The sequence below is a fragment of the Kogia breviceps genome, chromosome 2, assembly GCF_026419965.1.
Source record: "Kogia breviceps isolate mKogBre1 chromosome 2, mKogBre1 haplotype 1, whole genome shotgun sequence".
NCBI lineage: Eukaryota > Metazoa > Chordata > Mammalia > Artiodactyla > Physeteridae > Kogia > Kogia breviceps.
This window is the reverse complement of record NC_081311.1, coordinates 201,785,372-201,800,012: the sequence shown is the minus strand read 5'-3', so window position 1 is coordinate 201,800,012 and position 14,641 is coordinate 201,785,372. Positions and strand designations below refer to the sequence as shown.

General features: G+C 57.5%; 1 protein-coding gene across 4 annotated transcripts; it reads left to right on the top strand.

The window, feature by feature from the left end:
* The first annotated feature begins 2,442 nt into the window (after positions 1 to 2,442).
* On the top strand, positions 2,443 to 11,993 carry DTYMK (deoxythymidylate kinase). Of its 4 annotated transcripts, none has more exons than XM_067027399.1 (5): positions 2,443 to 2,609; positions 3,981 to 4,089; positions 7,230 to 7,320; positions 8,927 to 9,056; positions 11,724 to 11,902. In XM_067027399.1, exons 1-5 carry the CDS (start codon positions 2,480 to 2,482, stop codon positions 11,828 to 11,830), a joined length of 567 nt encoding a protein of 188 aa, XP_066883500.1. In that variant the 5' UTR covers positions 2,443 to 2,479; the 3' UTR covers positions 11,831 to 11,902. The 4 variants fall into 4 exon arrangements, with proteins under 4 accessions (XP_066883500.1, XP_066883499.1, XP_066883498.1 ...); XM_067027398.1 differs by lacking the exon at positions 11,724 to 11,902 and adding an exon at positions 10,466 to 10,555 and having other exon boundaries at positions 2,445 to 2,609; positions 8,855 to 9,052; XM_067027397.1 differs by lacking the exon at positions 11,724 to 11,902 and adding an exon at positions 9,417 to 9,533 and having other exon boundaries at positions 2,445 to 2,609; positions 8,855 to 9,052.
* The last annotated feature ends 2,648 nt before the right edge of the window (positions 11,994 to 14,641 follow it).

Sequence of the window (14,641 nt, the reverse complement as noted above, 5' to 3'; positions counted from 1 at the left end):
GAGATCGTTAAGAGGAAGAGAAACCAGGCCTCTCTCTCTCTCCACAGCTGTACAGTGTGAAGGCCATGTGAGGACACAGTGAGAAGGTGGCCACCTGCAACCCAGAGGGAGAACATCAACCCTCCTGGAACCTTGAACTTGGACCTCCAGCCTCCAAAACCGTGAGGAAGATGTTCTGCTGTCTAAGCCACTCAGCCTGTGGCATTTTGTTCTTGAAACCCAGCTGAAACAGGGAGAAAATCTTTGATGGGTAGTAGCAAAGTCTGACCAATTCCTGTGATGGAAGGTGCGGTAGGACAGTAAGAGAGTTATGGGGCCTCTTTTTTAATGGAAAGTCTCAAACTCACAAAAGCAGAGAGGACCTAACAAACCCCACACGCCCATCAGCCAGCTTCAGCAATTCTGGCCAGCTTCGGGCCCTTCGCTGGCCCCAAGCACACTCAGGCCCAGCGCCCTATCTGGCATTCCCTCCATGAAGCAGATGCCCTTGGGCCCGCCACCAGGCCTCCGTGGCAGTGGAGACTCGCACTGCTCAGGGCAGACAGTGCGGAGACGGTTCTCAGTGTAGTAAGCACAGAGCCGGATGCACAGACACAAGGGCTCTCCTGTACCTGCATCAGGGATGTGAGGTCACGACTGCATGCATGGAGGTGCTGCAGTTGCCCTGTGACCACGAGGGACAAGCTAAGAGAACTGGTAAGTTGTTGACCCAACATCTGACATCACTGAGTAGCAGAAACAGTTCTTGGCTGCCTAACTCTGGACTTTGTGTTATGTGAGATGATTAGATATCCTGGTGATTTAACCCAGTTAGGCTGGCATTCTGGTATCTGCAGTCAAAGGCATGTTGGAAAAGGTGGAAGCAAAATTGCTTCCTGTATCTTAATAAGAAATTTCACTGTATTTGTGTGCCAGTTTAGCAATTTCTGCCATCAAAAGGGCATCCCCTGCATACAAGGACCCAGCAGCCAGGCTCCCCGCATTTCCATGGGTGACCAGGAAGGCTATGCGGTCACAAGCTGATGTATTGCACGTGTTCCTGCCTGTCTGCCTGGTTAAGTTCATCCTACAGATGTGGTACAAGGCTGTCCTGGGACTTGCCAACCCCAGGAGGGTTCTCTTGTGTACTGTAACCCCTAATCCCTTCATCCTTTTAAAGGCAAGGAGATGAAAATTTCAGAACGAGACTCATTATTCAAAGGCAATATTAAGTACTTGGGTTTGTATCAACCACCTTTCACTAGGTTGTACCGCAGCGACAAAGGGCCCCAAAGTCCCGGTGGACTCAGCATCACAACTGTTTATTTCTTGCTGGTGCTACCTATCAGCTGCAGTGGCTGTAGCTTGGCTGTGGCTGTTTGTTCATTCCAGGGTCCAGGGTGAAAAAGCAGCCCTAATCGTGCACATGCTGTTATCACATTGGCGGCGGGAACGAGGGGTGACTCGCCCAACAGCTTTTAAAGTTTCTTCCTGCAAGTCAGCTCTGGTTACTTTATTGATGCCATGGAAGTCACAGGGCCAAGCTCAACATCAAGGAAGAAAGCCAATAATTGGGAATGATAGAATCTACCACCCTTCCGGAACCCACAACCAAATCAAGCAACGGTCCATCAGGAAAACGTCAAGCGACCATAGGTGTCTGGGGTCATGGGAAATCAGGGGCTTGCACCGAATGAGGTGGGGGAGGAAAGTCAGGGAAACTGTTGCCACGACCTCAGCGCAAGCACGGAGGTGGACGGTCTGGAGCTCGCGGGGGTCCGCTGCCGTCCCCAGCCCTGGAGAGCCCTCGCCCGTCTCTCGTCTGCAGCAGGGAGGCAGGTGCTTCACGAAGACTCCCTGGAGAGCAGCCCTGAGGTTCACGGCCACACTTCCGGTTGCCTCGGATTTCTCCTAGGCAAACTCGAACGTTCCAGAGGCAGTTCCGGGAAACGCGGCTCCCAGCTTGGCACGGGCCGAAAGCTGGTGTCCGCCCCAACCGCCTAAGTTGAGGTCTGACCCCACCGTGACGGTACTTGGAGACAGGCCTCCGGGGCCACGAGGCCCAGAGGGCGGGACCCCTCGACGAGAAGGCGGCGGACGCGGTCTCACATGGAACCGCCCCTAAGACGACAGCGGCCAACCTAACTGAGCGCTTCCCGGTGCCGGGGAGCGCGCCCTCAAGGTCCCCGCCGTCAGGGGGTCGGCGGCGGGCGGGCCCCGAGGCCGCAGCCCCGAACTTTAGGAGCAGTGAGGACCGCCCGCGCCCATGACAGCAGCCCGCGCGGGACATGGCGCGCCCGGCTTCCGGCCCGGAAGAGGCGGTGCGACTGAGGCCCCGTCGGGCCAGTCGCACCGCCGCTTCCGCCGGACTAGTCCCAGCCAATCCGGCCCATCTGAGCCAATCCCGGCACGCGCCGCGGGCGCCGGCCCATTGCAGCCAATGGGAGGTCCGGGCGGCCCGGCTACGCTGGGGGTGGTGGCGGAGGCGGGAAGCGCGGCGATGGCTGGCAGGCGCGGCGCTCTCATCGTGCTGGAGGGTGTGGATCGCGCGGGGAAGAGCACGCAGAGCCGCAAGCTGGTGGACGCGCTGTGCGCTGCGGGCTACTGCGCCGAGCTGCTGCGCTTCCCGGGTGGGCGCGGCGGGCGCGGGGTTCCGGGATGCCGGGGGCCGGGGAGGGGACCCGGGGGCTACGGAGGCCTCGCCGGCTCCTGAGGACGAGAAGCGAAGGCCTCCCGCGCTGGACTCGCCCTCGTTTGTCCGCGGGTCGGAGCGCGGGGAGTGGGCCCCTTTGTGGTCCCCGAGCCTCAGTGGGACGCGTCTGTGGTTCTGTTTTTGCGCAGCTGCCCCACGGCTGATGTGCAGTAAAGTCACGTGTTTAGTGAGTCTTGACACATGTACACCCAGGAAAGCGTCTTCACAGCCAAGAGGATGAGTGTATCTGTGACCCCTAAAAGTTTCCTGGTGCTGCCTTGTAATCCAAGTCTCCGTTTTGTCTTGGGTTTCCCGCTCCCCGCCCTTGCATGGCTGTTTACCCTGTGAAGGGTTTTGTGTCATATTTTTAATTTTTTAAGGTAAAACACTGATCTTGAAAATGCTGTAAAAATATGATCAATACTTAATCAAGAGAAGTTCAAGGTTTACAAACCAGGGGTAGGGGGATGGGGGGGATGCTTTTTAAAATTTTTTTTTTTTTTTTTCTTTTGGCCACACTGTGTGGCATGTGGAACTTGACTGACCAGGGATTGAACCCGTGCCCCCTGCGAGTCTCAACCACCGGGGAAGTCCGAAAGTGCTTTTTTTGAATATTTATCATTTTAATCTTTAAGCCAGCCAGTCTACAAATCTTATACAGTTCATCCTTGAACAACATGGGTTTGAACTGCAGCAGTTCACTTATATGTTTTTCAATAAACGCATACAGTACTACGCAGTCCTGGGTTGGTGGAATGCAAAAATGCAGAACCTCAGATGTGGAGGGCCGACTTTGGGAGTTGAGTATCCTTCTTTTGGTATCGAGGTAGCTCCTGGTACCAGTTCCCCTTGGTTGGCAGTTCCTTTGCAGTTGCTGCTTCCTACCTGAGCTTCTTCCTGAAGCATTTTTCGTCCCAGTTTGGCGGACACTGCAGCCCTTTCTCAGGAGAAGGTTGGAACCTGTCTAAAGTTGTTGTAAAATACAGCTCAAGGGCTTCCGTGGTGGCTCAGCGGTTGCGAGTCCGCCTGCGATGCAGGGGACACGGGTTCGTGACCCGGCCCGGGAGGATCCCACGTGCCGCGGAGCGGCTGGGCCCGTGAGCCGTGGCCGCTGAGCCTGCGCGTCCGGAGCCTGTGCTCCGCAACGGGAGAGGCCGCAGTGAGAGGCCCGCGTACAGCTAAAAAAAAAAAAAAAAAAAAAAAACAACTCAAAGTTAGACTTGGGTCAGGGCCTGGAAATGTGGCACAAACTATTAATGTAGATGGAGAGCCTGACCTCACTTTTGTGTGGTGTTCTCTTTTGTTGTAGAAAGATCAACTGAAATTGGCAAGCTTCTGAGTGCCTACTTGGAAAAGAAAAGCGAGGTGGAGGATCACTCGGTGCACCTGCTTTTCTCTGCGAACCGCTGGGAACACGTGTAAACAACCTTGTCCTTCTGCAGCCCCCTTCCTGCTTCTGTGCCTCCCCCTGAGACTCTGAATGCCGCTTTTGCTTCTGAGGGCTTGAGAGTCATGCTGGAGGCTGTACCTTTGCAAGGTTCTTTCATTCATGGATCCCAAAGAGCACTAGTTAATGCTTTTTTTCTTCTCCCCACTCACCGCTCCTGGCTTTTTGTAATTAACAGACTTTAGGTAGTTTTAGGTACACAGAAAAGAGTCCACCCCCCCCATACCCCTGTCCCTTCCTCCTCGCCCAGAGCTGCTCTTATTTATGTCTTTGCTGAACCAGTGTTGACACATCATTAAGTGAAGTGGAGTTTATGTTGGGGTGTGCCCTCTCGCGCCCTCTTTTTGACTTACGTCATCTTGGTGGATTCCCTCTTCACCCAGCACAACTGTTGATGGCAGCCACTGCCATCAGATTAGGTGTGCTGACACTTGAAAGTCCTTGGCTGACAGGTCGGATGCCAGGCAGCGCTGTGGCCCCTAGTGCCTCTCAGGTCTGGTGTGCGGGGCGGGCCTGGGAACGGGTGCTCAGTTAACCTAGGCTGTTTTGAGCTCACCCTGGTGCTTGGAGCACTTTCTGAGGGAACTCTGGTTACTTCCTCAGCCCCTGGTTTTCTGCCCCTTTGCTGTGCTGCGTCTTTACCAGGTCACTTGCTGGTCGTGGAAGTCATCTCCCCTTCCAGCTGCTGCGCGGTTCCCCTGGCACCGATTGCGGTAACAGCCTCCGCTTCCCTCCCTGGCTGTTTGTCAAAACCTACTGATCCTCTAGGGCCATCCAGGAATTAAATTCCTGGAAATGAGCAATATCTCTTACTTTCCATAGCAATTTAGCAGTGTTCTTCTCTACCTATTTTTAAACTTTTTATTCTGAAATCGTTTCAATCAGTCAGGAAAGCTGCAGGAGTAGCACCGAGAATTCCCGGGTGCCCTTCCCCAAGCTTCACCTTTTAGTAACATTTTGCCACATTTGCTTTACCATTTGCTCTCTCTTTTTAAAAATCAAGGGCTATTTTATGAAATGCTGGGTTTACCTAATGTTTCCTCACGAGTAGATTCGGGTTTGCATTTTTGGTAGGAATACCGCAGGAGTGACGTCGGGTCCTCTCGAGGGCGTCGTGGCGGGTTGCGAGGCCGCTTGGGTTTCCCCTGATTAGTGAGGGAGCTGCTGGCCAGGCTCTTCCATTAAGTGACTCTCTCTGCTGTTGTACATAGTCATAAAGCCATAAACATCCCCTTTCTGTGAGACTCACCTCCTAGTTTGTGTTGGCTCGTCGTCCTGCTGAGTCTGTCATTGTGATGTTCTGGTTCTGTCATTCCCTCCACACTGAGCAGCTGGCGTTCTGTGTAAGGAAGAGCTTTCCTGCCTTCCCTGTCTGTCCGTCCGTCCGTCCATCATCATTATGGACTCAGTGGGTCATAAGCACGACTGTTAGTCGTTTTGCTGTTCAGATTGTTCCAGCCTTGGCCTGTGGGAATCCCTTCAGGCTGGCTCCTCCGTCCCTTGGACGTGTTTTTGGCATGACAAGGTATTCCGGCTTCCGTGCCTTCTCTGCTTTAGCCGGGGCCAGCTGTTCTCTCCTCTTTGTGGAGGGTGGACTTTAGAGACCGACATCTCCTCAGCTTCTGCACGTGTTCACGTTCCCTGCACGTGTCTGGCCCCTGCCATCTCATCCAGCACCTGGGCTCATCTGCCCCATCCTGCCCTCCGCGGGCTGGTTTTAGGATCACTGCCCCCACCTATGTAAAGCCTGCCTGCGGCTCACGGGTGGTTGCAGCTCTGTCGTTTATTTATTTTTTATTTACTTATTTATTTTGCGGTATGCGGGCCTCTCACTGCTGTGGCCTCTCCCGTTGTGGAGCACAGGCTCCAGACACGCAGGCTCAGCAGCCATGACTCACGGGCCCAGCCGCTCCGCGGCACATGGGATCCTCCCGGACCGGGGCACGAACCCGCGTCCCCTGCATCGGCAGGCGGACTCCCAACCACTGCGCCACCAGGGAAGCCCAGCTCTGTCGTTTAGAACGAGGGCACACGGTGCCGTGTCCAAATGTCTCAGGCACGCCTTTGCCCTTCCACTGTGTTCATCTGGGATACGGATAGGTTCATTTGACTTTGTATACAATTTTAGGGTTTTTTTTTTTTTCTTCCCATTCTTGTTGATTTCAGTTTTTGAATACATAAAACATGAAATGGTTTTACAAGTCAGAATCATACAGAAAGGTCACTGCCCTGCCCATCCCCGTTCCATCCAAGCCCTGCCCTCCCCTGTTGGTAAGCAGGCCCATTCACTTCTAAACACAATCAGCAGATACCTGTCGTCTTGACTCACCTTCTGTCTGATACAAAGGCAGCCACCTGTGTGCTCAGTGTGCTTTGCTTTGTTAGCAACGTGTCAGGAGGGCGTTTATGGGGCATCTTTCTCGTTCTCTGTACAGTTGCATCTTCTGTGCTCGTGCCATATTCTGCCGGTGTTCTGTTCACAGCTTAGGTAGTTTTAAGTGCTGATAATGTGCACCTAGGAATGTCGCTGTGGTGGGAATCGCGTCTCACCGTTGGAGGCGCCCCCCGCTGTGCTGTTGTGTGAGCTTCTCACTGGAACAGTAGCAGACGTCTTTTGTTCCCCAAAGTGCAAGCAGAGCTTCTGGCCGATGAGAAGCCTCTGTCTGCACCCATCCTGCTAAGGTCTCGGGGCCGGAAGGTGGTGGGGACCCGCTGCCTCCTGGTGGAGGGTGTCCTGGCTCCCAGGTGGATGCACGAGCATCCTTCATCACCTCCGGGCCACGTCCAGCCTTCCCTCCCGTTGGCCTGGCCCCTCCTCTCCCCGCAGGGCCCGGCCCCTCTGCTCCCAGATGGCCGAGCTGCCTCTGGACAGCTGCCAATGCCAGTTGTATTTATCCCCTTTGGTGGCGTTGTCTTTTCGTGCTGGGCTTTGCTGGGAGTGAAGATTCAGAGCCTTGGGCGATGAAAGTCAGGCTACAGATGGCTGCCCGTGCGTGATCCCTTCATCATGTTGGCTTCTGAATTGGATTGTGTCGTCAGGGTGATTTGAGCATGAGACTTCAGGGCCGACGAAGCCAGGACCGCGGCTCACAGGCATTCTCTTTTTTGTAGGCCACTAATTAAGGAGAAGCTGAGCCAGGGCGTCACCCTGGTCGTGGACAGGTACGCCTTTTCCGGGGTCGCCTTCACCAGCGCCAAGGAGGTGAGTGCAGCTCCGCCCTGGCGTGTGGTTTGTGCCTGCCGTGGGCTCAGTGGGGCCCCCGTGGGCGCTGAGCAGTCACAGCACCAGTCTCTTCATGTCACTGCCTCTAGGGGCTTGAGATCCCCGTGTTCGCCAGGTTAGTTTGGTCTTTACCGACAAGAAGAGGAGCCTTTTTTGTAGCTACAGGTGGTTTTCATAGATACAACTGCGTTTTTCATTTGGCCGACACATTTCACATCATACATTTACACATACGGTCCATCGGCAGACCTGTTTCATCCAGTGTCTTGTTTGCGGAAAAGACGGTGAGAGTGTCTGGGGTGCTTTCGTGCTGTGTTCCTGATCCCCTGTTCCAGGGAGCTGCCGTTTCACAGGCATAATGGCAGTGACTACAGTGCCCTTTTTTCCTGCTTTTTATTTAAAAATTTTCAAACGTATACCAGCAGAGAAAATAAGCCACGCAGCACCGTCACCTGCCTCAGAACCTTCTGGTATCTGTGACCCCCAGACACATCATCAGTCCCTTCATAAACACTTCGGTGCACATCCCCACAACAGCTTTGCAGAAACCGCGTCTCACCCCATTCCGGAACGTCGCCATTCAGTCAGCGTGCAGGGTTCCCAGCGCTCTCAGGGGCCGTTTGATCCGCCTTGTGTTTTCACAGTTCGATTGAATCAGAATCCAGCCAGTTAAGGTCTGTTCTTGAAATGTCTCTTGAATCTCTCGATATGTAGGTTCCTGCATCTCTTCTCTAACTTCCGCTAGAATTTTTGGATTTTCTATTTTCCCAAGTCGCCTATCAAGAGGCACAGTGTGCCTGGTTATCTACTTTTGTGGTAACAGTCTTTGATCGTGGTTAATTCACGAAGGGCTGCAAGACGACAGCCTCCTAACCCTGCCAGTCTTCCCGCACGAGCTCGCTGCGTCCTCTTTTAGGGCGGTCCCCGAGGTGCCGGCCACACGGCTCCGTCTCTGAAAAGCACGCAGGCTCGGGCAGGGCCAGCGGGCTCCCTTCTCGAATCAGGGTGTCCTGGCAGCGCAAGAGCCCACAGCTGGGCTCGAACCCTACATCTTCACAGCTGTATGCCTCTCTTCCTCTAAAAGGGGGGGCACTATTTTTAGAGTCACAAGGATGAATGAGAGGGGACATGCCGGAGACAGCACACGGGGCGCTGGTGAGCGTCTCCAGGATGGGGTCCCCCCTCTCTGTGGTGACGCCCTGGCCCGTCGTCTGCTGCCGCTGCATGGCCAGAGGGTGTGGGGCGCATGCGTGATGCCCTCGGTCCCAGGCCCTGAGTGAGGCGTCCTGGGCCCCGGGGTGTTCTGTCCACTGTGAACGTATTCACACGTCAAAACACAGGAAGGTGACGTGAGAGAAAGCAAAACGCTGGAGACCTAAAGGACAGAGCTGCTGCTGTGTAAGAACTCTCCCCTCAAACGTCAGCTCGCTTTTCCCCCTTTTTGATGAATTTTGAAACCAGGAATGAGACCGCATTAAGCTAGCTCCATAACAGTTGGGTTCTTCGTCGCCAGAACTTCTCCCTGGACTGGTGCAAGCAGCCGGATGTGGGCCTCCCCAAACCGGACCTGGTCGTGTTCCTGCAGCTGCAGCTGGCAGAGGCCGCCGTGAGGGGCGAGTTCGGCCGTGAACGCTACGAGAGCAGCCCTTTCCAGCAGCGGGCCCTGCAGCGCTTCCAGCAGCTCCTGGGAGACTCGAGTCTGCCTTGGAAGGTGGGTGCGGTGCCCGGGCCCTCCTGGGGGCGGCGCTTCTGGTCCTGGGGTTGGTGCAGGATGTGGGTCGGTGCCCTGATGCTGGCCCAGGGCAGGGCTGCACAGGCAGCGGCTCCACAGCAGCCATCCCGCGCGGGGGACCCTGTACCGAGCCAGCCGTCCAGCGGGCTCCCGTCCCCTGCTGGACGTCAGCCGTGCGAGGCCAGCATCCAGAACGCCGAGTCCGCAGGTGTCGGGCCGCGGCATTCTAGCTCCCGTGTAACCGGGTCGAGTGTGGGGCCTTCCAGCCCTTCCATGTTGACTCCAGGCACCAGGTGGCCCGCACCCGCCACAGCTGCCACCTCCCCGCTCTCCGTCCCCGCAGCCTGGCTCTCGCCCACTTCAGGACACGTGACCTGGCGCTCCAGCCCATCCTCCCTGCACGTGCCCGCCTGGCACGGCCGCCGCTCCCCTTACGCTGGCAGTGTCCTCGCCACTCGGGCAGGTCCCTGGGTTGCGGTTCTCGGTTCTGGCACCTCGTGCTTCTCCCTCACCACCCAACTGTGCCTTCCCGCTGTCCTGCTCTGGGTGGTGCTGGTTTGTGGCCAGGGCCGGGGCTCCTCTGTGTGCAGATCCGAAGTACACCCTTGACCTTTCCATTTGTCTCCTGTGTGCTCAGTGGGGTGGAAGGCAGGGCGTGTCCTTCCCCAGATGGAGGCTGCAGCGCGGTGCCTCACATCCCCATCATCTCTCTGCTGGCTGGTTCTATCAGCTACTGAACTCCAGAGTTTTCCTCGGTTTCTTTGGCTGTGCCACGTGGCCTGTGTGTGGGATTATTTCCCCGACCAGGGATCAAACCCCTGCCCCCTGCATTGAGAGGACTGGACTGCCAGGGAAGTCCCTCGCTGTTTTTTTTTTTTAACGAGTTCTACATGGTGTAAGTTCCTCTTGATTTATACTCATTTCAGCACCTGCTAGGAACACGACAAGACTTAACAGCATCAGAAACGTGAAAGGGGAAGGCCAGCCGGCGCTCTCCTCTTCTTCCTGCACTGAGTGTTCATCTTGTCTGGTTTCCCGCAGCTTTAAGAACTTCCTTTAATGTTTCCTGTAGGGCAGGTCTCCTGGCATAGCATTCTCAGCTTTTGTTTATCTGAAAATTTATTTTTCTTAGTATTTTTCAAATTTTTAAAGCAGTCACAAACTTACAGAAAAGTTGTAAGTGGGATATAAGGACCTCTTCCCCAGGACCATTTGAGAATAAATTAGTACCTGACACCCCCTCCCTGTCAAAATGGGGCCAGTCACATGGATCTGCTCCTGCAGTCTGACCCTCCTGGTCCCACTAGTGGCCCTTGTAACAAAGGACGCAGTTCAAAGGCACATCTCTCTGGTCTCCAGCCTGTGACTTTCTCAATCTTGACTTTTTTGAAGGTCGCAACAGTCGCTTTGTAGCCGAACCTCAGATTGACTTTGTGATTGGATCAAGTCGCTGCCCCGTCACGGGCTGCGCACCTTCGGTGTGTCGCGCTCCAGCGACGCTCCCCTTGACCTCTGGGTTAAGCGGTTCACCGTTCACGGTGAAGTCACTCGGCGTCACTCTGTGAGGTGGTGCTTTGAAACCACGTAAAAACCTCGCTGCTCATAGACTTCCAGTTCATTTATATGTTTACACTTGCATGGACTTATGTTTGTACGGCTTACTCACCAGCAACCTGCTTTCCTCGAAACTGGAGGCGCAGATTGGCCCAGGTCCGGCCCCTGGTGACCCCCACCTCAGCCCTGGGCCCTTCTGATCAGTTCTCTTCGCTTCCGGGCCCTTCCCGGTCCCGGCCCATTACAGTCTCTGGGCTCACCCTGTGCTTTCCCGGCCCAGCGTCTCGAGGTGTCCCTGGTTCCATTTTATGGAGGAAGAGATAGAGGCGGTTATCTGGGCCCCCAGAGGATGAGGGGTGTCCACGGACGCGCTCACACGGGAGGTGCCACGCACCGTCAGCTGCCCGGGATGGTTCTGTGCCAGAGCTCTGCCGCTGGGCTGTGGCCGGCAAGGTGACCTTCAGGCGGGGCAGGGGGGGCCCGTGGGGAGGCGGTGTCATTCCTCGAAGACTTCATGCAGCAGTTACAGCTGCCTGAGCGTGTCTGCGCCCTGGAGCTTTTCCAGAGTTGGCTGCCTAGAGGGGCTTGGCGCCCAGGGCCGAGCCTTGGCTGAGGAGGGGGCTCCCGGGCACGCTTACCCTCACGTGGCCCAGTATGTGGCCCTCCCTCTGGTGGAGAGTCGCTCCTCTCATGGGCTGGCCCCCCGGTGATCGAAGGTCCGCACGTCAGCAAGGTGGGGTGGCCAGCTATCGGGACAAAGCCCATCGTACTAGGGAGAGGAGTCGGACCCGAGTTGGGCTCCCGGCAGAACTTGGGGTCCAGGCAGGTCCGGGCGCGGCCGTGGAGGGGCGGGAGTGGGCGCTGCCCTCACCACCTCTGCTGGCGGCACCAGGGTCCCCTGGGGGTAAGCGTCTGACCGGGGCTGCAGCCGGGGGGCTGGGCAGCTCCGTCCCAAGGTCCCATCCAGCTCACTGTCCCCAGGCGAGGCCAGGGGTCAAGGACCCCAGAGGAGTGGAAGCCGTGCCCTCCAGAACCTGCCCCGCCCGCTGAGAACATTAACCTGTCTCTCCCCCCACCCCCGCCCCGGCCCAGACAGTGGACGCCTCCAGGAGCATCGAGGACGTCCACCGGGAAATCCGCGCGCTGTCTGAGGGTGCTATCCGGGCCGCTGCACACAGGCCGCTGGGGCAGCTGTGGACATAAAGGGACAGGACCCCCGTCTGCCATCCGCAAGGCAGGAGCCGCGTGTGCACAGCGTCCAGGGGGGCGAAGCGGGACTCCCCGTGGAGCAGCCTGCGGGGCAGCCTTCTCCTGCCCTCACCTGTGCCCCGAAGATACTAATAAATTAGTTACTGTGTTTTGCTTACTCAAGTTTCACAATGACTGTGTCCAGGCAGTTCCATCGGGGTCGCTGATCTCCGGGGTCGCTGATCTCCTTGTGGACGTCTTCAGACACCAGTTAAGATCAAATGAGGGCTTCCCTGGTGGCGCAGTGGTTGAGAGTCCGCCTGCCGATGCAGGGGACATGGGTTCGTGCCCCGGTCCGGGAAGATCCCACATGCCGCGGAGCGGCTGGGCCCGTGAGCCATGGCCACTGGGCCTGCGCGTCCGGATCCTGTGTTCCGCAACGGGAGAGGCCACGGTGGTGAGAGGCCCGCGTACCACAAAAAAAGATGAAATGAAAACGGTTGTGGGCAGCCCCAGGCCCAGCAGGCATCAGCCATGCCTGGGCTCTGAGCACCAGCCTAACGTGCTGACCTCACAAGGTCTGACCAGGCTGTGTCCAAGTGGCAGCGTCCCTGTCTCCTCTGAGCACGCCGAGTGCTCGCTTTGCTGTTCCCTCTGTTAAGGTCTGAAATGCAGGTGTGTTGTCCCTCCGTCCTGTGAAGTTACTCCAGGATGCAGTGGCCCTGCAGTGGGCGGTGGGCAGAGCCCCTGCCTGCAGGGCACCACAGGTCTCAGCGCCCTTCTGTGCGTGCCAGGAGACCGGACTCCGAGCAGAACAAGAGGATGTGACAGTTTCAAGTGTCACAAGACAGTCTGACCAGGGCTTGGGGAAAACCCGCATGTGGCCAGGCGGGTCCCAGCTCAGAGGTGGCGCCTGCTCCCCACACCGGGCAGGGTCCCTTCTCGTCCAGGTTGAATAGATGAGGCTGCACATCCACAGGTGCTTGGCAGGTGGGGGCAGCCCAACCCTCAAGGGAGGACAGAGGACACAAGCTCTGGGGGTGGCTGGAGCTGTGCACTCGGATGGCTGTGTGGTCAGTTCACAGTGGGTCCTGCTGATGGCACCAGGCTGGCCTCGGGCACCGGTCCGTCTGAAGGGCCTGGCTGTGTCCACCCCGACGTGCAGCATACACTCGAGGTCAGAACTCGAGGCCCGTGATCCAGTGACAGAAACAGTTGGGAACCGCTCGCAGAGTCAGACCACTTTTGTTCCGGAGTCCCAGGGTCACCCGCGGGCATGGCCTGGCAACCCTCCCATCTACCTGCCTTTTGATCTTTCACACGACCAAGGCCACGTTCTAGGTGAAGAAAATGAAACGTGGGGCGGGGCCGTCAGGGAGGCTGCATCGGCTGTGAGCCTGCGTGGGATGCCCGGAGCACGCTGGGCGGGCCCCTGAGCGGGATCTGGGCACCAGACGAGAGCTCTCTGGCCTAGGCCAGGAGCGGGTCTACGGAGACCCCGGCGCAGACCCTCTCAGGGCCTGGCCGTGCAGGCGGGGGCGGGCCGGACCCCAGGGGAGGAGAGGCCGGAGCTGAGTGGGGCCCATGGGCAGCTGGATGGTGTGAATAGAGAAATGGCCCCGGAGACCGCAAAACTAATGGGCCACTTAAACTTTCTTCAGTAAGCCCAGCACGGGTTTTAAAACATCTTGCCAGGGCTGCGGCAGCGGCACCACCGAGGGGGCTGCGTGTCCTGAGGCGCCTTGACCCTCTGGCCTCCCTTAAAGAAGCGTGTTGGGCCCCGTGGCCAGCAGAATGACGGCCCCCCAGAGACATCCTCGTCCTGACCCCCGGAACCTGTGAGTAGGGCGCCCACCTGGACAAAGGGACCAGGAGGTGGGAGGCCACCCTGGATCGCCTGGGAGGCGGGAGGGGCCTGCTCAGAGGAGACGATGCCAGCTCTGCGGGGGGGAGGAGTTGATCCAGGGGACACGGGGGCTTCTAAGAGCCGGAAAGGACAGGTAGCCAGTTCCCTGGGGCCCCAGGGGGACAGCCCTGCTGACCTCTGCCCGCCAGGGCCCTGAGAGGTAGTGTTGTCTCGGGCCCCTGCGTGTGGAGGGCGTCACGGCTCAAGAAGCCAACGCGGCCGTTTCTGGAGGCCAGGACTCAGGTTCTGAGCCATGGCGCTTCCTGCTCTCCTGTCCGGCTTTGGTCCCCTTGCACCCAAACTGGGGTGGGGGGGGAGGGCAGGTGGAAGCGGGGAGCCGAGTGGGCCGGGGTCACTCCGACCGTCCCACCAGGACTACCCGGGCAGGGCGAGAGGCCCTTGTTCACATCCTTGGTGACCCGCTCGGGGGTGACCGGCTTGAGGCACAGGGCGCCTACAGGGACGCCGTCCAGGGAGCCAACACACCTCCCGGCACCGCAGCTGCTCCTTCCCCGTCTATGAAAGGAGGAGGGCATCTTCCCCAAATCACGCTCTCCTGCATTTTTTGTTTTAAATGCAAACCGCACGAGTCAGAGAGTCCAGAACCAGCGTTGCGGAACCAGGTCCAAAGAGGAGGGCGCCGCTCCCGCAGGTCTGGGAACGAGCGAGTTCAGCGCGTCCATCCACCAAGTCCTTCCTCGGACCCCTCGTGAGTTCAGAAAACACTTGTTCTCGTTCTTACCACGTCCAACTACAGCTCCGAGAGAAAATCAAGACACAGACGAACCTTGTTTTCTATTGAAACTGTTATTATTTGCCATTGAGAATGGCGCACTACACGGCTAAGGGTGAGCGCTCCTCAGTCAGCCTTTCCCGGCGCACACGGGACAGAGCCCCCCGCTGCTCAGGGCGGCCCCCGC

Bases quoted from the DNA above. Each gene is read 5' to 3' on its own strand.
- DTYMK (XM_059051802.2), top strand. From the start codon at position 2,480: ATGGCTGGCAGGCGCGGCGCTCTCATCGTGCTGGAGGGTGTGGATCGC. The intron at 7,321-8,854 runs GTGAGTGCAGCT...CTTCGTCGCCAG, and splicing joins CCTTCACCAGCGCCAAGGAG to AACTTCTCCCTGGACTGGTG. The intron at 9,053-11,719 runs GTGGGTGCGGTG...GCCCCGGCCCAG, and splicing joins ACTCGAGTCTGCCTTGGAAG to ACAGTGGACGCCTCCAGGAG.